The following is a 24,053-nucleotide window of genomic DNA, read 5'->3' as shown; positions in this document are numbered from 1 at the left end:
TACACAAAGCGGGGAGAGAGTAATTCTGGTCACGTGCCGGGAGAGCCATTGGTAGAGTCAGCCACCACCCTCCCGCCCCTCGCTTTTTAAAACCGTCGTTGAGGCCGTGGGGTTTCTCGCGAGAAGTGGAAGCGGCGACCTTCGGCGTGTTTCTCCGCCCCCTTTTCATTCAGCGGGCAGGGACGTTGAACTGGGTTCCTTTGGCGTTGTGGATGGTGGAGCCAGGCGGCGGGAGAGAGCGAGGACGAGTGCCCAGAGCAAGGGCATTACGGGAAGGGGCTGCTTGGCGATTCTCCCGGTGTTTCCCGTAGGTTCGCTCTTTCTTCCGAAGGGGACAGGGCATGCCCCGTCTGGCGCCTTCTGGGGTTGCGGGTCCCTTAAAGTCGTGGTTGTGAGAAATAAGAGGAGCCAGTTGAGGTGACCCCTGATGTCAAAAAAAGTAAAACGACAGGGCGGGTTTTCCATAGAAGGGAGGCTGTTTCTAGCATGTTATTCTCTTTCCCAAGCCTTTCTGAGGAAAAGAAGGGACTGCAAACAGGCCAAACTCATTTGTTAAGCGGTTGTTGGATTTTATGTTAAATCTCTGCTGTGCATTTTCGTGAATTAGATTGTACGCTGACTTGTGAATGGGCTTGTCACGTGCCGTGAAATGGTGGGGAGGGAGTCGGGGTGGATTGCGCGCTTATGAGGTGATGTTTCATGGATTTTTTTTGAACCCTTGCGGTATTGGCGCCTGCCAAAGTGTGTGGTTGATTGGGCTGCTGATGTATGGACAGGGCAGGCTAGCACCTCTTTTTAGGCATGCCTTTTTATTTTTGCCCATTGGAATTACATTTGAACAAAGTAATGATGGTATTACCATAAATGAATTAGCTAAGGGAATCTTTTAATACTACTCAAACAAGCTACCTAAATTTGCTTGAAACCGTTTAAAAAAGTAACTCAATAGTTATATCACATATAAATGTAAAAAAATTGCAAGATTTACTCCAAGAATGTCTTAATTGTTATTACTTAGCATAGTCTCATGAGTTACACACCGAGCAACATTTGGATTTTGTTTCATTATTTGAACCAACAGATACAATGAAGATACTTAACAGGATTGAACTATCAAGATTGACAGGTAGGAGCAAACAATATTGTATAAAATGCATTTTACAAGTATCAGCTATCATCAGAACCTTGAAATACAAATGTTTGGATATGTATTTTGTTCTGTAGAACCTTGAAATATAAATGTTCGGAAATGTATTTTGTTTTGTAGAAAAATGAGGATCTTTATTTCTCCCTGTTTTAAATAACATTGTTTATAATATATGTTTATATCACAATGTGATATAAACTTTATATCACATTGTTTTCAAGGTTGTTACAATGTATTTCTCATTTGCAATTTTTAAAATTAAATTGCTACCTCAGTATAGAATGATTAGGGCTGTATTTATGTGGTTATCAAACTGCTTATGGCAGTATTGAACATTCTTATCTATGTTTTTTTCAGTGTCACATTATTCTGTACTATAATGTAATAGTGCCTTATACATGAAGAGCATCAACCAAGAAAGTTACTAATGTTTTTCTTACAAGCACTGCAAGTAATCGGGCAAGCACTAGACAAAAAACTTAGTAACGTTTAAATATGTTTAAAGTTGCTTCTATGTATTCAGAATAACAAAGATGAAAGGGACCTAGGAAGTCTTCTGCTCAAGCATTTCAGATAAATAGCTGTCCAGTCTCTTCTTAAAAGCCTCCAGTGATGAAGCACACATAATTTTTGAAGGCAAGCTGCTCCACTGATTAATTGTTCTTTGTCAGGAAATTTATCTTAGTTCTATGTTGCATCTCTCCTTGTTAGTTTCCATCCATTGCTTTTTGTTCTGCCTTCAGGTGCTTTTGAGAATAGGTTGACCTCTTCTTCTTTGTGACAACCCCTCCAATATTGGAACATAACTATCATATTACCTCTAGTCTTTCTTTTCACTAGACTAGACATACACAGTTCGTGCAACCATTCTTCATGTGTTTTAGCCTCCAGTCCCCTAATCTTTGTTGATCTTTTTTGTGCTCTTTCCAGAGTCTCAACATCTTTTTATAGTGTGGTAGCCAAAACCAGATGCAGTATTGTTACCAAACAGTATGAAGTGTTAGCAACACTTCACATGATCTTGATTCTATCCCTCTGTTAATATAACCTAAAATTGCATTGGCTGTTTTGGCAGCTATAGCACATTGCTGGCTCATATTTAGGTGACTATCCAATAGGACTCCAATCTCCCTCCCACAGTTACTGTTATAAAGCCAGATTTTACCTAATTTGTACCTGTGCATTTAGCTTTTTTTTTTTTGCCTAAGTGTAAAACCTTACTTTCTCTCCACTGAATTTTATTTTGTTAGATGTAGCCATTGTTCAAGTCTTTCGAGATCCATCTGGATCTTAAGCATGTCTTCGTGGGTGGAGGGTGGGTTGTTGGCTGTTCATGCCAGCTTGTTGTCATCTACAAATTTGATGGTTTCTATTCCCTCAACTAAATCATTTATGAAGATATTGAAGAGTAGTGGGCCTAAAACATAACCCATTGCTTATGTAGATGTAGTTTCATTAAGGACTGTATGTTGAATGCAGTTTGTCAGCCAGTTATTAATGCATTTGGTGGTGATGTTGTCTATCCCACAGTTTTTTTAGTTTACCAAGAAGTAGGTTGTGGTCTCATTTGTCAAATGCCTTACTAAAATCCAAGTATATATGTCCACAGCATTTGCTGCACAATACAGTATATGTTTAGTAGTGTCTTTGTCTTAGTGTTGTGGTCACATAAGAATGTATGCACTGGAATTTGGGGCAGAGCTATTAATTCATATTGGACGTTTGCTTACCCTGATATGTAGGTATTCTCATCCTAACCCTCCCTAAGCTTGCTGCATATTCTGCACATTGTCCCCAATCCTATGCCTTCCTTATCCCATGTGCGCTGTCCCTGAGCCTCGCTCACCCACTCTTGCTGATCCTTACCATACCTCCCTCACACACTCCCTTCCTGGGCATCTTTCCCAAGCCTAGCCAAGGCACCCTCACACAATCTTCCCAACCCTTGCTGCCTTTCCCTTGCACTCACTGCCATCCAACAGCAGCTATTTTCCTGGGACTTGCAACTTCCTGCTGGTTTACCCATTTATCTGTTTGACAGACGCCAGCAAGCAGTCGCCTTGTCCAGTGACTGACCATGACATTCAGTTAACAATGGCAATCAAGACTGCCAAGATTACTATCACTAAGTGATATGATCACGCTTTACGACCACACCACCTTGCAATGGAAATTCTGTCTCAATTGCCATTGTAAATTGAGGATTACTTGTGTTACTGAATCTTAATTTGTTATTATATATGTGATAAAACAATTAAGTTGTAAGTTTAATTTTTACATCAGATTTCCAAATTTTTCCATTGGAAGCAGGGAAAGGTTGTTTAAATTCAGTAAAGAGTAAACCATTTCAGTTTAAAAGAAATGGTTGCAAGAAAGCAATTTGCACTAGTGAAATATTAACTAAGCAATGACATAACACTAAAGGATAAAATAACTTTTTGTTGTTTGCTTTGCCTGATAAATGTAGATGAACATAATACTGGTATTTAGTTAGTCAAAAGTTCCTCCCACTCAATAAAATAGTGCACTTTAGTTGTACAGATAGTCTTTGACTTACAACCATTTGTTTAGTGACTGTTCAAAGTTACAACAGCACTAAAAAAAGTGTCTCATGACTGTTTTTTTTTTTTACATTTACAACTGCTGCAGCATCCCCATACTTACACAGTCAAAGTTCAGATGCTTGGAAACTGGTTCACATGTATGACAATTGTAGGATCCATAATCACGTGATTATCTTTTGCAATCTTCTGACAAGCAAAGTCAATGGGAAGCCTGATTCACTTAAGTTACTAAGTGTTGCTAAGTTAACAACTGCAATGATTCACTTAACAGCTGTGGCAGGAAAGGTCATTCACCTATCTCAGTTAGCAACAGAAATGTTGGGTTCAATTGTTGTCGTAAGGACTAACTTATATAACAAAGAAATGAAACTACCAGTATTATTAATTCTATCTGTGATTTAAGAACTGTAAAGTTTTTAAAGTTTAATAACTTATACTTTAGATATTATTCCAAAATTAAATAAGAATTGCTTTCTTCATTTACTTATTAGAAGTTGAGTATTTCAGTATAATGAAATGTGTGATTAAGGGAAAGAGGAAGCAATCTGACAATGAAAGAGCCTTCAAGGCTTAAAAGTGAGAGAAATAAACTTAGGAAGGACTGATCCTAATTGATCAGACAATTAAAAGTGGTGGCAGGAAATTTGTACAGATAGTCCTCAAGGTATGACTATTCCTTTAACAACCATATGAATTACAGTGGTGTGGAAAAAATGACTTGCAATAGATCCTCACATTTATGACCAGTACAGCATCCCCACGATCAGAATTTTGGCACTTAGGCAACCAGCATGTATTTATGTTCCTAACGTCCTGCAAAGTGTGTATATGCGTTTGTGTGTGTGTATAATAGAAGTAACAATAAAAGTAAACAAATCTATACTATAACTAAGGGGAAGACTGGCACTCTGTCATCATTCTACAGGTTGAATAATTATAACATAGAGATCTCCACTACAAAATTTTGGAACTAACACTATTACTGGAGAGAAATATGGCAAAGATGTTGCTTGTTACAGTTTTTCAATGTTCAGAGGTTGATGTTTATGTAATCCTACTCTGCATGATTAAACCACTATGTGAATTAAAGTTTATTCCCATTTGCTGAACAGGTCGTGCCGTATATTGGTTTAGATTAATTTTTAACTGAACATTTGTTTTTACGCTGTAACTGCAGGAAAAGTGTGTTGTCAAAAAGTCACAAAATATAAATGCTTGTAAATTCTGCTAATTCATTTCTTTATTGTTACTACACTTCATGAGTAACTCTTATAAATACAGAGTTAAGTCCCTTCTATTTTGGAAACATTTTTGGAAATGGTTTGCCAATTCCTTCTTCCTAAGATTGAAAAGGTGTGATTGGTCAGTTACCTAGGTGGCTCCCTTGCCTAAAGCAGTTTTAGAACTAATGGTACCCCATGAGGGGTTAGCCTCTTTGACAGCTCCCCAAAACTGATGAAACACTTTCTTATATATATAATTTTCTTTTAGTGTTCACTTATTTACTATTAACTTTTTTAATGTTGATAAAGAATACAGTTTCAGTTCACATAAACAAATCAATATACTTTTATTGATATGAGTATTTATATATTTTTCCTAGATGTGTTTTACTAATGGGTGTGAGCAAGCTAGATGTCCTATATAGGCGTCTACTTCTCACTAAGCTTTTTATTCAAGGATGGGGAAGACCAGAAGACTTAAAAAGGTAGGTTATAAATAATTTTCTAAAGATAAATATTTGATCTTTCCATCTCAATCATTTTTGTTATTCTTAATTAAGGCAAACAGTGCAATTATATTATTTGTAAGAACAATAACTTATAGTTGAGCAAAAATGTGAAAATTGACAAAGTTCCTATAGTAGAGTTCATTAAAAGTAACAGTAACAGGGTATGTGTGTGAAATAAAAGTAACACTAGATCTGTTACAGACAATTACAATTATTATATGGAGTCTTTTTTGTTCTTAATATCCGCAACTAATTCTTATTTTTAACAGAATATTTGAATTCAGAAAGATTATTGGAAACAGGGAAAAATGTCAAAATCTTGTTCCAAGGGACTATCCTGTGCACATTAATAAGGTACTAAAATGAATCAATATGCATGGATTGATTTTGATTATTCATAACTACCTATTCAAAACAGAACTATTGAGGATTGATGAGAAGAAACCTTGTATTTGATAAGGTATACATTGTTACATCACCCTGCCAACAAAAGTGTGTATAATCAAAGTTATGGTTTTCGCAGTTGCAATGCATGGCTGTGAAAGATGGACTGTGTAAGATGGATGAAAGGCTGAGTGCTAAAGAACTGAGGCCTTTGAACTATGGTGCTGGAGAAGACTCCTGCGAGTCCCTTGGACTGCAAGGTGTTCAAACTGGTCAGTCCTAGAGGAGATCAACCCTGACTGCTCTTTAGAAGGCCAGATCCTGAAGATGAAACTCAAATACTTTGGCCACCTAATGAGAAGGAAGAACTCACTGGAGAAGAGCCTAATGCTGTGAAAGATTTAGGGCAATAGAAGAAGAGAATGAGGTAGATGGAGTCACTGAAGCAGTAGGCCTGAGCTTAAATGGACTCCAGAAGATGGTAGAGGACAGGAAGGCCTGGAGGAACGCTGTCCATGGGGTCACCATGGGTCAAACACGATTTCGCAGCTAACAACAACATCTGGCTACCAATCTAGATTTATCAATTTCAATACAGTCATCTGTAGTTTATCTTACCTTACATTTCTTCTGTCTCATGGGAAGTTGCCCTTGATGGACAAGACACTAGAAAGCAAATTAATTTTCATTGATCTTAAACTTTGCTGGAAATTGATTTTAAAATGACACCAGATTAACATAAAATATTTGCTGTGTGTACAAGATTAATATTGGGACAGACAGTTCTTAATTAACAATGGTAATTGACACCAGAATTTCTGTGTCGCTGGGTAATTTGGTTAAGGTACCATGTCCAACAACATGACTTTATTGCTTAGCAACAGCAATCCTGTCAGTTCCTGTGGCCAATGTTAAGGTAACAATCAGGTTATTAAGTGAGGACGTTTTTGCAACTTTTTGCCAGTTTCCAACAGGCAAAGTCAGTGGGGAAGCCAGCAATAATTGCAAGACACAGGTAGCTCACAAGTAAGCACGTAAATCAGCCATCACTAGAGTCAACACCGACTTGTGGGCACACAATGTTAACTTAAATTTCTCATTAGGTTATTCAGAAGAAACAATGGCTTGTAAAAAATTAAAAACCTGGTGTCTGGTAGTGTTTAAACTATGAAAGTCTATACTACTATGGGAATTCTATAGTAGAAACTTGGAGAAGTGTTAATCTTCCAAAGAAAATTCGTTCTTTCAGCTCAGCAAATCATTGCAAAGTTGACATTTTTGGAAAATTAAAATATGCTAGAGTAGTTCTGAGATTATATAGTTTTAAGAAACAGCTGAATATAAGTGAAAATCTGATTATGAGTTTCTTCACTCACTATAGCTATTGTTTTTATTATGAAATAGTAGTTAAACTATTTTAAAGCCAACTATGATAAAAAAAATTATATTTGCTTACCTCAGTGATTTGATTGTTATGATTGTTATGCAAAAGCAGCAGTTTTGTACGAAGTATGATTGCTCCCAAACCAGTAGTGCCTATGATTGCTGTCTTTCTATTACCATGTGACTATTGAACAGATACTCTGAATTCACCAGTCTAGCTATTACCATGAAATTATTCCATTGTTAGAAACCTCCTTTATTCAATAGTTAGGATGATTATGGATATGCATCTTATTAAATGCTTCTACTTACAAAATTTTCCTAAATTAAATTTTGAAAGCTGAATCATTTCCTTTCCCTCCAAATTTCTCTTGCCCCCACCCAAACTAACAAAATGCTATATCAACCTGAGCTCAATCACCACTAAAGCAAGAAAGATTTTTCCTGCTTCTAAATTGGTGGAGGTGGGATTTGTTTGTGAAAGAGTGGGAGAAATTTGCAGAAAATAACACTGACAGGATTCATATTTTGAATTAAAGTAGTATACCATCGAAGTGTGATTTAGATGGTTTACAATATCTTAATGAGTTATAGTGTATATTAATACTTGTGAACTTGCTTAGCTCTAGTTATTAACTAGCATAGCTTTTGTGAACAGTTTACTTCTGTTTAGCAAAACATTCATTTTTTCATAAAAACTTTGATAGTGACTATAGAAATATGCTGTTTATAGGTTGAGGAACAATCAGACTGCAAGATTCTTGATGGACACTTCATTTCTCCTTTGGCACATTATGTTCCTGATATCATGCCATCAGAGTCAATTACTGCAAGGTAAAAATAAACATATACTGTAAGTTAAAAATATAGAACTAAATAAGTTATGGACCAAATATAGTGATAAAGTGATACAAATGCACATATGTGCAAGATATAGGAGAATTATTATTTCATATAAATAATTTTTCATTATTTTCTTTCATTTGACAGGTTTCAATTTATAGTACCAAAGAGATGGAACAGCAAGTACAAACCTGTTTGTATTCATTTAGCAGGCACTGGAGATCATGTAAGGCTTCAGTGTTGTTCAATAATGGTTTCTCAATATAGCTATAGTGGTAGTATTTAATTTAACTTTATTTAAACTGTATTTTTAGTACTTTTGGAGACGACGAACTTTAATGGCCCGTCCAATGATCAAAGAGGCCTGCATGGCTTCATTATTGTTAGAAAACCCCTATTATATCCTTTTTATTTGAGTATTTATACCTTTGAATACAGAGGAGAGAGAAAGTGTTATCCAGTGACTTATTGAATTCAGATATCAATAAAGTAATAGGAGAATTGCATCAAAATGTGTAAAACATAAATATGTTTGATTCTGAGATAAATAAGCAGTTTGTAAATTCACTGAATTACCATAGGCTGTGTTAATCACTTGGAGTTTGGGAGTCTTGTATTGACATTTTGCAGCCTATCCTTATGGCAAATCCCTACACTTCATTTTTTAAATTTGTAAATTTAGGAAATTAAATGTTCTATCCTAGTGGGTTAGTAATCACTGCAGTGACTAAATGTGCTTAAGGTAACTATTTTAACAAGAGGTTTATTTGATTTATAGTAAATAAGCAGAATGTTAACTTGTCAAAATATTTAACAATATTTCCTTTAACTTGCCTGTCTATACATGGGTACAGAAAACCTAAGGATCAGTTGTAAGTATTATGATTACATAATTATAATAATAGCTTTTATTAATGTGTAGAAATAACTTTAATTCTAATGCATTTTATTCTAATGTATAAAATGTGATCATGTTATGGAAAAACATTTTAAGCCATTGTAATTGCAAATATTGCAATTCATCAATTCAGTGACCATATATTATTGAAGCTTGACTATGAAATGATTTGGGGAAACATTTTAACTTTGAATATTTTCTGCCAGAATATTTAATCTGAGATTCTTCAGATCCTACCAGTGCTCCAGTATCACAGACATGGATTCTGCTTTAATATATTGTCCTAAATTTACTTATACTCAGCAACTGAATATGACTTGATTCAAATGTGTGGGAACTATATTTCACAGTAAATATTTAAAATGATTGTTCTTGATGTGATCTCCTATCTGTTGCTGCTGAATAAACTAGTAACTTAGAGAAATTCAAAAATAATGAGTTTCTAAACAGACCTGCAAGAATTATTATTTTTGTGCTTTCCTCTACAATGCTGGATTTTGTTCAGACACCAGATCTATCCACTGTTAGAACCTAGAAGAGGTACAGTTAAACTTATTGTTCCTATAGAAAACAAACATGCAATACTGTTGCTTAGAAAAGATAGTAATTTACCTATGAAAACACGACCAAAGTTGTTCGGAATTGTAGTACCTTAATACTATATGGATTATATTTAGTTAAAGTCCAGAGTGTTTTCTTTTGACATATACAAATACTATGTCAATACAGTATGTTCTTTATCTAAATGAAGAAAACACAATTTTATTATCCATCAACAGCAATTATATTATTGTTTTGAGATCTAGTTTAAGTGGCTTTCTTGTATTGAATGGTCTAGATTATTGCTCTAACTGACCCCCTTTTATCATATATGAGTAAAAAACAGATAACAATCCATGGATGTTTCACAGCGGCATTTAAAAATTACTTGCAACTAAATAATAGATAGCAAGATCATTTTATTTGAATAAACCATAGTCTATTAGCTTTTTACAAGCATTTGTAGCACATTGTCTTTTAACCTGTTTTAATAATATAAATTAATACACGTGAATTTGCTATTAATATATTTCCTCAAACAAGGAAGCTTACTTTTCTTTCCTTTGGGAGGAAAGAAGATCCTGTCTAAAAAATGTGTCTGACCTATTTGTGATGGGAGGAGCTCTTGTTCTAGAATCAGCAACTCTCTTGCATTGGCTGGAAAAAGAAGGATATGGACCTCTAGGGATGACTGGCATATCAATGGGAGGACACGTAAGCTTCAGTTTTTAATTAATAATAATTTAATTGAAGTAGATGGTAGCACCCAGCTGAACTTGTCTGATCACAAAAAAATCAAATCAAATATGTACTAGAATGGAGATTACTTGGAAATTCCAGACTATAGACTAGATTGGAAAATTGTAAAAAAGAAGACTATTTAATAGCACTTTTGTATTGTAACAAAAAAAGTGGAAGGATAACATATGTTTATATATTATCACCAGAAGCTGATCTTCACTCAAGGGGAACTTAATTCCTAATTGTGCTTATGTTCTTTCATGTCATACTACACTAAATGGAAAATATCCAGCATAATGCCTAAAATCTGATTTTAACACTTCATATTGAGAAATGTGTGAGGACTGGGGTGGTTTTGTAGACTAATTCTAAACAAAGCAATTTAAGAAGTAAAGAGCATTATAAATTAAAAAAAAATATATGGCTCATTTGCAGTTATACTGCCAGAGCTTGTAAGGACTATTGTTTATATAATAGCAAGAAATTTAAAAAAGTTTGACATGGGAAGGATAGATTCATAGTATTTTAATATCTTTTTTTCAAATTAAAGTGAATGTAATTTATACAGCATTAGGAAGTCAAGGAAACACAAATTAAAGTTTTAACTCGGCCAGTGATAATTGTCTTGCTGTGATGTGAACATTACATAGGGTAGCCTTATTCAGATTTTCTAACTATCCCTAGAATAAATGCATCATACAATGTTCTAAATTTAAATGAAATTCCATTCTTGTGTGATTTCACATAAACTTTCATATGGAACTCATTTAGTAAAGATATTCGGAAAGCAAATGTAAACCTTTATGCATTTCAGGAATATAAATTTCTTCAATAGTTTTATAATATGTACTGTATTCCTATACACTGCTCAAAAAAATAAAGGGAACACTTAAACAACACAATGTAACTCCAAGTCAATTACACTTCTGTGAAATCAAACTGTCCACTTAGATAGCAACACTGATTGACAATCAATTTCACATGCTGTTGTACAAATGGAGTAGACAACAGGTGGAAAGCATAGGCAGTTAGCAAGACATCCCCAATAAAGGAGTGGTTCTGCAGGTGGTGACCACAGACCAGTTCTCAGTTCCTATGCTTTCTGGCTGATGGTTTGGTCCCTTTTGAATGCTGGCGGTGCTTTCACTCTAGTGATAGCATGAGACGGAGTCTACAAACCACACAAGTGGCTCAGGTAGTGCAGCTCATCCAGGATGGCATATCAATGTGAGCTGTGGCAAGGTTTGCTGTGTCTGTCAGCATAGTGTCCAGAGCATGGAAGTGCTACCAGGAGACAGGCCAATACATCAGGAAACATGGAGGAGGCCGTAGGAGGGCAACAACCCAGCATCAGGACCGCTACCTCCGCCTTTGTGCAAGGAAGGGCAGGAGGAGCACTGCCAAAGCCATGCAAAATGACCTCCAGCGGGCCACAAATGTGCATGTGGCTGCTCAAATGGTCAGAAACAGACTCCATGAGGGTGGTATGAGGGCCCGACGTCCACAGGTGGGGGTTGTGCTTACAACCCAACACCGTGCAGGACATTTGGCATTTGCCAGAGAACACCAAGATTGGCAAATTCGCCACTGGCACCCTGTGCTCTTCACAGATGAAAGCAGGTTCACACTGAGCACATGTGACAGACATGACAGGGTCTGGAGACGCCGTGGAGAATGTTCTGCTACCTGCAACATCCTCCAGCATGACCGGTTTTGCAGTGGGTCAGTAATGGTGTGGGGTGCCATTTCTTTAGGGGGGCGCACAGCCCTCCATGTGCTCGCCAGAGGTAGCCTGACTGCCATTAGGTACCAAGATGAGATCCTCAGACCCCTTGTGAGACCATATGCTGGTGCGGTTGGCCCTGGGTTCCTCCTAATGCAAGACAATGCGAGACCTCATGTGGCTAGAGTGTGTCAGCAGTTCCTGCAAGATGAAGGCATTGATGCTATGGACTGGCCCACCCGTTCCCCAGACCTGAATCCAATTGAGCACATCTGGGATATCATGTCTCGCTCCATCCACCAATGCCACGTTGTACCACAGTCCAGGTGTGGGAGAAGATCCCTCAGGAGACCATCCGCCACCTCATCAGGAGCATGCCCAGGCATTGTAGCGAGGTCATACAGGCGCGTGGACGCCACACACACTACTGAGCCTCATTTTGACTTGTTTTAAGGACATTACATCAAAGTTGGACCAGCCTGTAGTGTTCTTTTCCACTTTTAATTTTGAGTGTAACTCCAAATCCAGACCTTCATGGGTTGCTAAATTTGATTTCCATTGATAATTTTTGTGTGATTTTTTGTCAGCACATTCAACTATGTAATGAACAAAGTATTTAATATTTCATTCATTCAGATCTAGGATGTCTTATTTTGTGTTCCCTTTATTTTTTTGAGCAGTGTACTTTCAGATAGTATCTGCTATATCCATTGCTATATCCATTTCTTTGATAAGCATTAATAACAATGCTGTTCAAATCTTATTGTTTGGCTTTATATGAGATATGGTTAGCTGAAATTGAAGAATGAATTCTATGGCAATTTTTTCATATCAATTTATGAAAAACATTTCATGTTTTGATTTTTGAAAATTATCTGGCTTTTTTTTACAGATGGCATCATTAGCAGTATCTAATTGGCCTAAGCCATTACCATTAGTTCCTTGTCTATCCTGGTCTACAGCCTCTGGTGTTTTTACTACGGTAATACATTCTTAGTTGGTATATAATTATGTAAATCCTTTGAAAGCATCTTAGCTTGAAATATTAAAGCAACCATATCTTTTTCTAGAATCAGTGGATTACTGCTAGAAGTTGACTCCATTGCATGTCCACCTAGCCAATTTGTTTAACTGAGTTGTTTTACTATTGCAAAGAGATGCATGATATACATTACTATGTATTGCTAAGTCCTTTTTTCAAAGGATTTGAACATCCCTAATGTATGTCATGTATTTAAACCTTGAATAGTATCAGAGTGCTTTGTTATGACAAAAAACTAATCTACAACATACTTTTAATTGTAATATGGAAATAGGTTCTTTTTTCTTGTGATTATGACACCATTTCACAAAAGCTTTGATCTTTTTTAAATGTTTAAAATCCCTGACCAAATCCTTCATTTCAGAATGGATTTGTTGCATGGAAATCACATGGACTATTGACCCTTTCCTTTGTTATTGAATCCAGAAAAACATTTGCAAAGTGATGGAATTTAACAAGTAAAATCCTGCATAATTAAAACTGGTTCTTAAATAGTGTATACAATGTATAATCCATCAGACTTTCTCTTTAATTTCAGGGTGTATTGAGCAAGGCAGTGAATTGGAGGGAACTAGAGAAACAGTATTATACTCAGAGTGTTTATGAAGAAGAAATAATTCAAATGCTTGAATATTGTGGAGTGAGTATACATTATTTTTTTAATTATAACTCCTATACAATTTCTAAGAGCAGTTTAATTTGTAATTATAACTACTCCAATTTCTTTGAGCTATTTTAATGCAATAGTAGATAAAACTTTTAACAAAACTTTATTATAATACATTTTTGTATTAGTCTTCTGTGAAATGGTTTTTCAGTTATATGTAACAACCACCCAAATAGTTGTTCTTAATCTTTGAAAATCTCTGAGATGCTTAGTTACAATTTTTAAAGTCAGAAAAGAGGGAATATATATTTTTACAGAACAACTATTTAGAAAATAGAATTTGAATTGTCATACAAAAGATAATTTCTGTGTGCATTGTTGAAATTGTTAAACCTTTGAGATCTCTTTAGTAAAATAAATACTGAAGTGAGTAATTTGCACATTAAAATCGTGCTGGAGAAACCCACTTGAGAATTCTCAATTCTTTTCTGATAGAGGTTTCTTTAAAATTGGCCCCACACCACATGAAGTATTAGAGAGGATGATTAGGATGTTTGGGATTTAGAGAATGACATTTTCAGCAATAGTGTCTGTACCGTTCTCACTACACGTTAGTCTGTATGCAGCTTGACATACAGCTAAACCCACCTATCCTCCAATAAAACAGACCATGTGCGTAGATCTGAATGCTTTATTGAAAGAACAGGGGGAAATAGGGGTACATACAATGAGAACCAAATACAATATCTTCCTTCTGCAACTTTTTGCTCCTGGAATCTCAGACTTCTTTCCATAAAATTATACAGCCACAGTGGAGCCAAAAATTTCCTTTGCTAAGCAAGATAATTGTTAAATGAGTTGTGCCCCACTTTACAACCTTCTCTGCCAGTTAAACAAATCACTGCCGTTGTTAAATGAATCTTGCTTCCTTCATGGACTCTGCTTGTCACAAATCGGCTGGGAAAGTTACAGATGGTGATCACATGACCTGAGGACAATGCAACTGTCATAAATACATGCCAGTTGACAAATGTCCGAATTTTGATCACATGACCAATGGGGATGCTGCAACAGTTTTAAATGTAAAAAATGGTCATGAATCACTTTTTTTCAGTGCCGTTGTAATATCAAACAGTCACTAAACAAATGGTTTTAAGAACTACCTGTAGCACATTTTGATATTTTCAATCGCTTATTATTTTATGGTTATTTGAAAGGTGTTTTATTGTAAGCTATCTAGTACTGCAAGAAGTTGCATATAAAAATCAATAATTTAAATCAATAAATATTGCTATGTAGAATTACAAAGCGGACAGGGATATTACAAATTACTTGAAGAAATCGTTATCAGCCTTAAATCCATAGTGCCAGGTGCTTGTCAGACAAATTAGTTGCAAATAAAAAGGATTTTGCTAAATCAGTGACATTGTTTCCATTTTCTTTTGTTTGTATAAAAGTGTTAGTATGAGGTCCATCTTATATGAAAACACTAGTAAAGGTAAAGGTTCCTCTCGCACATATGTGGTAGTTGTTTCTGACTCTAGGTGGCGGTTCTCATCTCCGTTACAAAGTCGAAGAGCCAGTGCTGTCCGAAGATGTCTCCGTGGTCATGTGACTAAACACCAAAGGCACATGGAACGCTGTTATCTTCCCACCAAAGTGGTCCCTATTTTTCTACTTGCATTTTTACATGCTTTCGAACTGCTAGGTTGGCAGAAGCTAGAACAAGTAATGGGAGCTCATTCCATTATGCAGTGCTAGGGATTCAAACCGCCGAACTGCTGACCTTTCTGATCGACAAGCTCAGTGTCTTAGCCACTGAGCCATCCCTTTCACTTAGCTAGTAGAAGTTACTAATTATTTTGATTATTATGGGATTACATAATCCACACTGAGCAAAATTGTTTACACTTCGGTGTCATTAGTGTTCTATTATGCATCTTACCCTTGGTATATCTTTTTCTTTAAAAAAATTAATTGAACATAGTAGGAACAAATGCTCGATAGTTCTCAACTTATGACCAGAATTGGGACTGGAATCCTGATCATTAAGCAGAGAGATTAAATAAACTTTGATAGAACCAAAAAGGGCAATACATAAAACAGAGAAGTAATAAAACTCCAGGGCCAGATGGACTTCCGGGGGAATTATATAAGAGTATGCACGAATCAATGGAATTGTTAATATTGGAGGTATATAATGGGGCATTAATAGAAGCTAAACTACCGGAATCGTAGGCTTAGGCCTATATTACTTTAATACCAAAAGAAGGTACAGACCACCAACAAATTCAAAATTATAGACCCATCTCATTGCTAAATGCTGACTATAAAATATTTACCACTATAATAGCAGAAAGAATGAAAAAAATGTTAAATGAAATTATACACTCGGACCAAAATAGATTTACTCAAAAGACAGATTAGAAACAATACAAGGAAGTTGATAAATGTTTTGGAATATTATGAAACCTATCTGGAGAAAGCCACATCGATCTTTTTGGATACTCAAAAGGAATTTGACAATTTAAATTGGCAATTTCTCATTCAACAAATAAAAGATATGAATTTTGGCCCAAAATTTGAGAGAATGATATCCGCAATATATTCTATCCAAAAGGCCAGCGTAATATTAAATGGAGATATTACAAAGAAGTTTAATATAACTAAGGGAGTAAGACAGGGATGTCCATTGTCACCTCTACTTTTCATTCTTTCATTAGAAGTTTTATTATCTCAGATTACACAAAAACAAAAGTAGGAAGAATAGAAAGAGTAGGAGAACATTAATGTTTATATTTCTTTTTTAATTTCCACTTTGAGTTTTCTTTAAAAATAAAAATGTATTTTAACTGAACACATATTTTGGACAAGAAGATTCATATAGAAGTATCTAATTTAAGAGATAAATTTGTTTTTACATATTTTAAGACATCAAGTAAGATGTATGTTTGATTGAAAAGAGGACATTGAAAAATATGTCATATTTCAATTTAATAAATATTTCTATTCAGACAGATTCATTCAAGATGGGACAAGATTTTGTTAAAAATTCTCCAAGCAGTGTGGACAACTTGAGTTGTCTGGATCTCAACTCTGGTATTCTGCATTTGGATATCGGAAACAAAGTTCCTTCTTCAGAAGTGGGTCACTGCCTTAGTCGTAATAGAAACAATCTAAGCTCCTCAAAAGAAGAATTGTTGGTGCAAGATGCACCCAAAATGCAGTGCGTAAACCAGATATTTTCAACCAGTACCAGTAATGCTAACTTTTCCAATGAACAAAATCACCTGATAAGTAGAAAAAATGATAGTTTACAAAGGGAATCATTACGATTTATGAAAGGAGTAATGGATGAATGTACCCATGTTGCTAATTTTTCAGGTACATATTAATTTTGGAATATTTTAGATTTTCTATGTTATTTATTAATTTATAATCCTATTTAATAATTATCCATCTCTGAGCACTGTTAATTTTATTATACTTTTTTCTAAATTGCATGCCTTCTAAATTTGAATTTGCTCTTATGTTCTTCATATTTCTTTCTAGCAAATGTAGACATCTTTCTAGACACCAATGTAGGTGACATCAGACATTTTTTAATATATATAAAAATGAGTTTCTTTTAACTGCTAACTATATAATATAGTAATCTACATTATAATGCAAAATAATTATATTTATATACATTTACATTGATAGTCTGAAGAAAAACCAGAGCATAGCACTTAATTTTTATATATACTAGGCTTTGACCCCTAAAGAAATCTTAAAGAAATTTAGATTTCTTTTAAATAAGATTAAATGCGGGATGAATTTCAGCATTGCAGTTTTTTAAAATAATTAAGCAATTTGGAAGGTTTGAACATACAAAGGCAGAGCTTGGGAGAAAATAATACTGAGTGGATAATATCCCAGGAAGTGAAGCTGGGGCCTATTAGTTCCACTGATTCAAAGTTGAGATCACTGATGTTGTGCTTTCAAATTTGAGCAGCAAAAAGTTAACAGAGCTATGCAACTGATTTTACAGTGTATTGAAATGATGGAATACATTTTTCTGCAACATGTCATTTGAATGGCATGCATACCATACTCCAAAACAAGTGAAAGGACAACCTCAAAACTAAACTTGATTTATGCTTAATTATATTTAATTTTTACATAAATGTAATTACTATTGCAAGTGAAATTATAATTGAATAAATCAGGGCAGTTTGTAGGGTCTCTGCTTATTCAATTTCTCCATTGGCCCTATTCTAATACTTCATGGAATATAAAGACTTATTTTTGCAGTAGCAAGAAAACTGGTTTAATTTCAGAAATGTTAGTGTTAAAATCTTTTCTGATTCACACTTCCTAATACTTCTATATACAGATCTAAGCTGTTGGTAACCTTTATGCTATTATTAATGTTATATTGCCAGCTATTGGTGTACTTATGAGTGTTAATTGAATTATTTTATAATGCAACAAATATTTCTAACATTAACATAATAAATTTATCTTCAAATAAATCATTTTTCTCAGTTCCAGTTGACCCCACATTGATCATAGTTATCCAAGCTAAGGAAGATGCCTATATTCCAAGAACTGGAGTGCGTAGCCTTCAAGAAATTTGGCCAGGATGTGAAATCAGATACTTGAATGGAGGTCATGTTAGTGCTTATCTCTTCAAACAAGGATTATTCAGGTTAGTCATTTAAAGTAAGCACTGAAAATCAAGTGTAGCTACTGCTTGAATCATTTAAATTATTTGTATACTGCTTATTTAAATGTTCAAAATCAGTTTAACATAATTAATTACAAAATAAACTCCAGAGCCTTAATAGCTCTAACAGTATAGTAATAACATTACTATACTTTTTAAAATACTTTATACGCATCTGTGTAGAGACTTTTGATAATACAAAGTACATTCCTTAACAAAGAAAGCCTCCTTACATCCCCATGAACTGGCATTCTGTAAGTCATCATGCAGGAAGTAGGATATCCCCAAGGATCCACGGGGTCTAGATGGAGATATAATTGAAAATGGACTTTTAGGTTTTAGTTTCTGCTACATAATACATGACCTGTTGGGTCATCACTTCAGAGATATTTCCATATCAGATTCCTCAATGGTTTCAACAGTGGCAGAGCTCCTGGTATATTGGAAAGGTTCTTTAAAACCAGGAAAATAATCTGAGATGTATCTGCTTGAAAACAGCCCATGTCAAACTGTCAAACAGCAAGTCAAGCATGATCAATTGACCATACAAAATGTTTTATGACATTCTACAGTGAGTTTTAGGGGTAAAGCTCAGTTTGGTACTTAATATTAAAGTGCATAAACCATCTTGCAAGTAGAATTGTAACTTGTACATGAAAATCTGATAATGAAGTTATAGTTTATAGTGATAGCAAGTTGAACTTTTAAAATAATAAAGCCTTATTGGAATCAATATCTAAATGACATTAGTACAATTTTCTTTTTCTTCTTTTAGGCAAGCCATATATGACGCATTTGAACGTTTTGTTCAGAAATATTTGGCGTAGTCCTATTCTGTTAAATTGTTTCATGTACTTTCACTTTCTTGTGTGGATCTTGATATTAACTTCTTGAATAGAATAAACCTAATAAGACTGTAATCAAATGTAACTTTTTAAAGTTAGATTTGTGGTGCTAAAGTGATTTTAGCAAAATCTGTCAATATTGGTGTCTTGCATCTGCAAAATATGCTTTGATTAAAAATAAATATTTGGAAAGTTTATACACACATAGAAGAGAGACCAATTCAAATATTGCCAACTCTTTAAATTTCAACTTGCACACTTCTTTTTCACTATATATAAAGAGCCAAAGAAATAGTATTGTGTTACAGCAATATAATACTAGCTCCTAAAGGAAAAATATATATAAATTAGGTTTAATATATTGAAAGTCCCCGTCCCAATCTCTTAAAATATTCTATATTGTTGTTTGAATTATGGTCATGTGCAAGAGTTAATTTTTTTCTACTTTAGTTTGATGAGTAAATTTAGTGTACTTAACTAATTTTCCTGTAGTCTATTTTTCATTTTATTACTATATTCATATAACATAAATGATAGCAATAATCTGTGCCTTAAAAAAGACAAAGAAAAGATATACATCTTCTTGAACCACGAGAATTGGAATAAAATTGGAGTTTCTGTAAATGTTGCATGTATGAATATTTTAATAAATACTTCCTTGAATATATTTTTAAAAACTACATGTTGCATACTAATAAAAAAGATTGTTAGTTTCTTGTTTCTATTGTTCTATAAACTTTTGCAGTAGTTTTCTTACAAAAATTCAAAATTCATTGCATAACATTGCTTCTGTAAAACTTTAGAACTTTTTATAATTGGAATTTAAAGTTAAGTATATTGCTACCCATTGCAACCTTACCTTATGCAAAAGGACCTAGATATTGTACCTCACTTTCATTAACACTTAGACTGCTATGTGCTTTATATAAATCTGGCCTTAAAAGATGACTAGAAAATTCTATGTATTACTAACACTATAAAAAACTATATACTACTGTTGCTTTTAGAAAGCATTGGGAGAGAGGGGATTGAGAAACTTAAACTTGATTATTTGTGGAAATCTTGCCAATTATTCTGGTTATTGCCTTTTTTAAAAGTTGCATTTTCAGAATGCAACATGCATGCTCGTTGGCTGTCAACACCAGAAACATAAGTTCAATTTTGTGGATCCTGTATTGCAGTGGCCCCCAACCTTTTTTGTGCCACGGCCCGGTACCGGCATCACAAAATGATCTGCGGCCCGGTACCGGCATCAGTATGCATAACAAGGCAAGGCGAGCCGAGCGACCGGCCAGCCAGCTGTCCCCCGCTTCTCCCCGCCACCTTCAACTCCTCCTTTGTACCTTTGTCGATGGGCTTCGCTTCGGGACGGCTTCGGGACGGTTGCTCGGCTCGCCTTGCCTTGGGTGCTGAAAGAATCCTTGCACCTTAGTTTCGTTCGAAGCCCCCCCCACCTTGATGAAACTAAGGCGTGAGGATTCCTTCAGGACCCAAACACCGCTTTCCAACCGGAAAAGCTCACTCGGAAGCACTTTCTCGTCAAACAAGATGGCAGCGCCCAGCAAACCAGCAGCCAGGTAGGAAATGTTCCACGGACCGGGACCGGTCCGCGGACTGGTGGTTGGGGACCCCTGCTGTATTGGGTAGAATTTAAGATGTGTTCACCTATACATAATACTTCATGTTCCAACTGGAGTCAGTCAAATTCCTTGCATTAATCATAAATGACCTGTGGTCCCATATTTCCAAGAGAAGAGAGAAGTCAAAGCTAGAAGATGCACATCTCTGATGCTACAAACATACTGTTGGTTTTATGTGTTTTATTATATAAAATGGAAGTTGCTGAGAGTTATTAGATTGTAAAGAGCATAACATCAGGGACTCCAGGCAGTCACCAAGTATCAACACTGACTTGAAGACATTAAATTAAAAAGGGGCTAAGGTAAAAATAAAGTTTTCTGCTTCAAATAAAGTTTGCTTCAAGTAAAACTATATACTACTATTGCTTTTAGAAAGCATTGGGAGAGAGGTGTTTGAAAAACTTAAACTTGATTATTTGTAGAAATCTTGCCAATTTTCCTGGTTATTGCCTCTTTTAAAAGTATTATTTTCACTCATCCAGAGCACATGCCATCTGCCACAGAGAGTAAGCCACCAAAACTCTGCATAAACATTATTTCTGTAACACTAACAAATGTTTTGATAGAAGCAGAAGAGTGCCTTTATGCCATACTAGTCAACCCATACCCTATTCAGTCATTGTTTCAGAGATATTTCCTTAGTTAAACCAATAAACACATTTGGACAAAAAAGCAGTGGGATTTGGAGTGACTTCCTGTTGGCTTTCCCATTGAGTTTTCTTGTGGGAATCTAGCAGGGAGCATCAGAAATCCATCCAACCTTCCTCCCTCCTTCCCTTTTCCTTCTTTCCAACTTTTTCTTTTTGCTCCCTTTCCTGATTCCTGCTATTCTGTCACAGACTTCCTTATTTACCTGTCTTCTACCTAGATTTCCTGCCAGCTTCCTCATTTATGTTTCTGGGAAACTTACAAAGAAAGTCAATGCAAAGTCAGAAGGAAGTTGTAACTCAAAGGCCAGCAAGCAGGTTAATAGTTGCTGTCAAGTGAGGGAGGAAGCAAGGTAGCCCACAGAGGTGCAGTTCAGAGAGGTGCCATATTGATTGAGAAGACTTTGTGAGTGTGCCAGAGATTTGCAGGTCAGAGTGGTGAATGAATGGGCAATGTAGGTAGCGAAGGGTGCCCTGGAGTGTTGTGCGGATCAGGGCAGTAGCCGGGCTGAAGAAGTCTGTGTGGCTGTCCCAGGGGTGTATAAAATGTTACCGTGTGGGTCAAGTAGGACCTGTGGGGTTGCATGGGTCAAGAATGCACGGGGAGGGTTATGAACATGTGAGAAGAATCAGGTTTTGGATGGCATTGGGTGGTGTTGGCATGGGAAGGGTACCTAGGGGTGCTTGGGAGTGTACAAGAGGTGCCTTGGAAGTCAAGATGTGGGTGGGTAGGATGGGTCAGGAAGGGTGGGTGGGCAGGCCCAAGAGGTGCTGTGTTGGTCAGGGAAGGCATATGGGGCAGCAGAGGTTAAGGGAATGCACAGGGAGTAACGGCAGACAAGTGGGTACAGCTGGGTGGATAAGGTAGCAATGGATTGTGAGATTAGTTGGGAAACTGTCACAGGTTGAAAATGAAGATCACATGACCCCAGAAGCAGCCAGTAGTACTGAAGCAGCAACAAAACTTCATTCTCTCAAAAGTAATTAGTCCCAAATTTCAGACACATTTTATAAATTAACCCATTCAAAATATTGGTTTAAAAATTGCCTATGATGCAGCATTCAGCCCAGTTAAAGGTCATGACAAGGGTTGTTTTTTTAGTAGTATATGGATTTAAGAATGTCAATATACACACAGACACAATGTACACTTGAATTGTATATTTTCCAGTGAAGACCTTACAAAATGTTTGGCATACTACAAAAATGTCTTCATATATTTATCATCTAACAATTTTGTATAATTACAGTATCTGAATTAGATTATCAAAGTAAGTTATGAATTTATTGGTTTCAGCAAATACTGAGATGGCATCATTTTATATTAAAATGTTTGATTGCTATATTATAGTCCCTTTTCTGGACTATACTATATCCTTCGTATAAATACAGGATGGATGTATTTTCAAACAATTATAAGTAACATCTCTGACTTATTTTGTAGATTCCTGTATTTATTAAAAGGTTTTTAAGTTTCTAATCATATAGGAATGCATCTAAATTGTGTTGAAGTAAATTTGCAAAACTGGTTAAAATCCTATAGAGGAAGAGGTGACAAGGAAGCTGAAACTATTTTTATTTCCTGCTTCAGTTCATCATAATTGGATCAGCATACAAGAAATGGAAAAAGGATTAGATTAGAAAAGAATGATACAAATAGCTAGAACTTAGAACTCATATCAAGGAAACAAAAGCTCAATCTAAGCTTAATATTAGTAAGCTATCCGAATACCAAAAGGTCTGCTTTAACACTACAGAAAAAATAATTAGAAAGGTGGAACTGCTCAACTCATCTTCTCAAAAACAAATCCTGTTCCTCAAAAAAAGCAAGGAGCATAACAAAAGGGCAGGACTGAACTTGAAAGTGATAAAAACATGTCCACGAAACACTTTCCCTTTTTTTACTTCGAGTTTAAATTACCAAGACCTGATGAATTGCGCCCTAAGGTACTGAAAGATTATCTTCCGACAGGACCACCATAATCCTGCAGAGATGGGAAATGTTTGAAAAGAGGGAAAAAGAAAATCTAGCATTCAACAATCCAGTCAGGCAAGCATTCCAGCGCAGATCCTTAAAAAGAAGTATATGCCTTGAAAACAGTGTAGTTTCCAGAAATCCCACATTTCATTTTCTCGTCTCTTTATTTCAAATAAGGATTATTTGACAAAGCACCCCGTGCTTTTTTGATTCGAAAGCAGTCAAGCATGGCAAAATCGCATGAACAGATACCTCACTGATTCACAAATCGTAGTGAAAAAGTGGTCACCTCGCCGGAGAGAGGTATTCACAAGTCCTAGATTCATTTTTTCCAAGGCTGTTTTTCAGGACAAATTCGTTTCCTCCTGATCTCCCATTCAGAGGTTCTTGGCCGAAAAATTAGGTTTCATCCCTTTCGATTAAAATTCACCACCACCTGAGAGAACACCCCCCGCCTAAGAAAAATAAGAATCCGCTCCACTCTGAGCTGCTGGCCGTTGTGATGTCACAACGGATCGAAGAGTTTGAAGACTCCACCTCCTCCTAGCGATCGCCTTGCTCGCCAGTTCTTCGCCTTCTCCTTTCCTTTTATTCCCCCTTGTGCACTTATCCCCGCCCCTTTCCCACC

At 35.7% G+C, this 24,053-nt stretch overlaps 1 protein-coding gene and 1 long non-coding RNA gene across 6 annotated transcripts; one reads left to right on the top strand and one right to left on the bottom strand.

The window, feature by feature from the left end:
• The first annotated feature begins 27 nt into the window (after positions 1-27).
• ABHD18 (abhydrolase domain containing 18) lies at positions 28-19,880 on the top strand. Of its 5 annotated transcripts, none has more exons than XM_087936162.1 (14): positions 28-307; positions 1,082-1,126; positions 5,315-5,419; positions 5,713-5,797; positions 7,944-8,044; positions 8,201-8,279; positions 8,368-8,454; positions 8,900-8,925; positions 10,067-10,205; positions 12,848-12,937; positions 13,536-13,637; positions 16,619-16,988; positions 18,135-18,297; positions 19,091-19,880. In XM_087936162.1, exons 3-14 carry the CDS (start codon positions 5,328-5,330, stop codon positions 19,140-19,142), a joined length of 1,386 nt encoding a protein of 461 aa, XP_087792288.1. In that variant the 5' UTR covers positions 28-307; positions 1,082-1,126; positions 5,315-5,327; the 3' UTR covers positions 19,143-19,880. The 5 variants fall into 5 exon arrangements, with proteins under 5 accessions (XP_087792288.1, XP_087792289.1, XP_087792290.1 ...); XM_087936163.1 differs by lacking the exon at positions 28-307 and adding an exon at positions 317-417; XM_087936164.1 differs by lacking the exon at positions 28-307 and adding an exon at positions 375-439.
• Positions 14,464-23,807, bottom strand: LOC148125437 (uncharacterized). The gene is made up of 3 exons (XR_015744113.1): positions 23,683-23,807; positions 15,095-15,219; positions 14,464-14,592 (listed from the first exon to the last, which is right to left on the bottom strand). It is a non-coding gene; the product is annotated as an uncharacterized LOC148125437 (long non-coding RNA).
• Positions 23,808-24,053: the final 246 nt, after the last annotated feature.

The sequence above is a fragment of the Pseudonaja textilis genome, chromosome 6 (genome assembly GCF_049901715.1).
Source record: "Pseudonaja textilis isolate UNSWEBS1 chromosome 6, rPseTex1.2, whole genome shotgun sequence".
Taxonomy (NCBI): Eukaryota; Metazoa; Chordata; class Lepidosauria; order Squamata; family Elapidae; genus Pseudonaja; species Pseudonaja textilis.
Note: the sequence above shows the minus strand (reverse complement) of the source record. Positions and strands in the feature narration are given on the sequence as shown.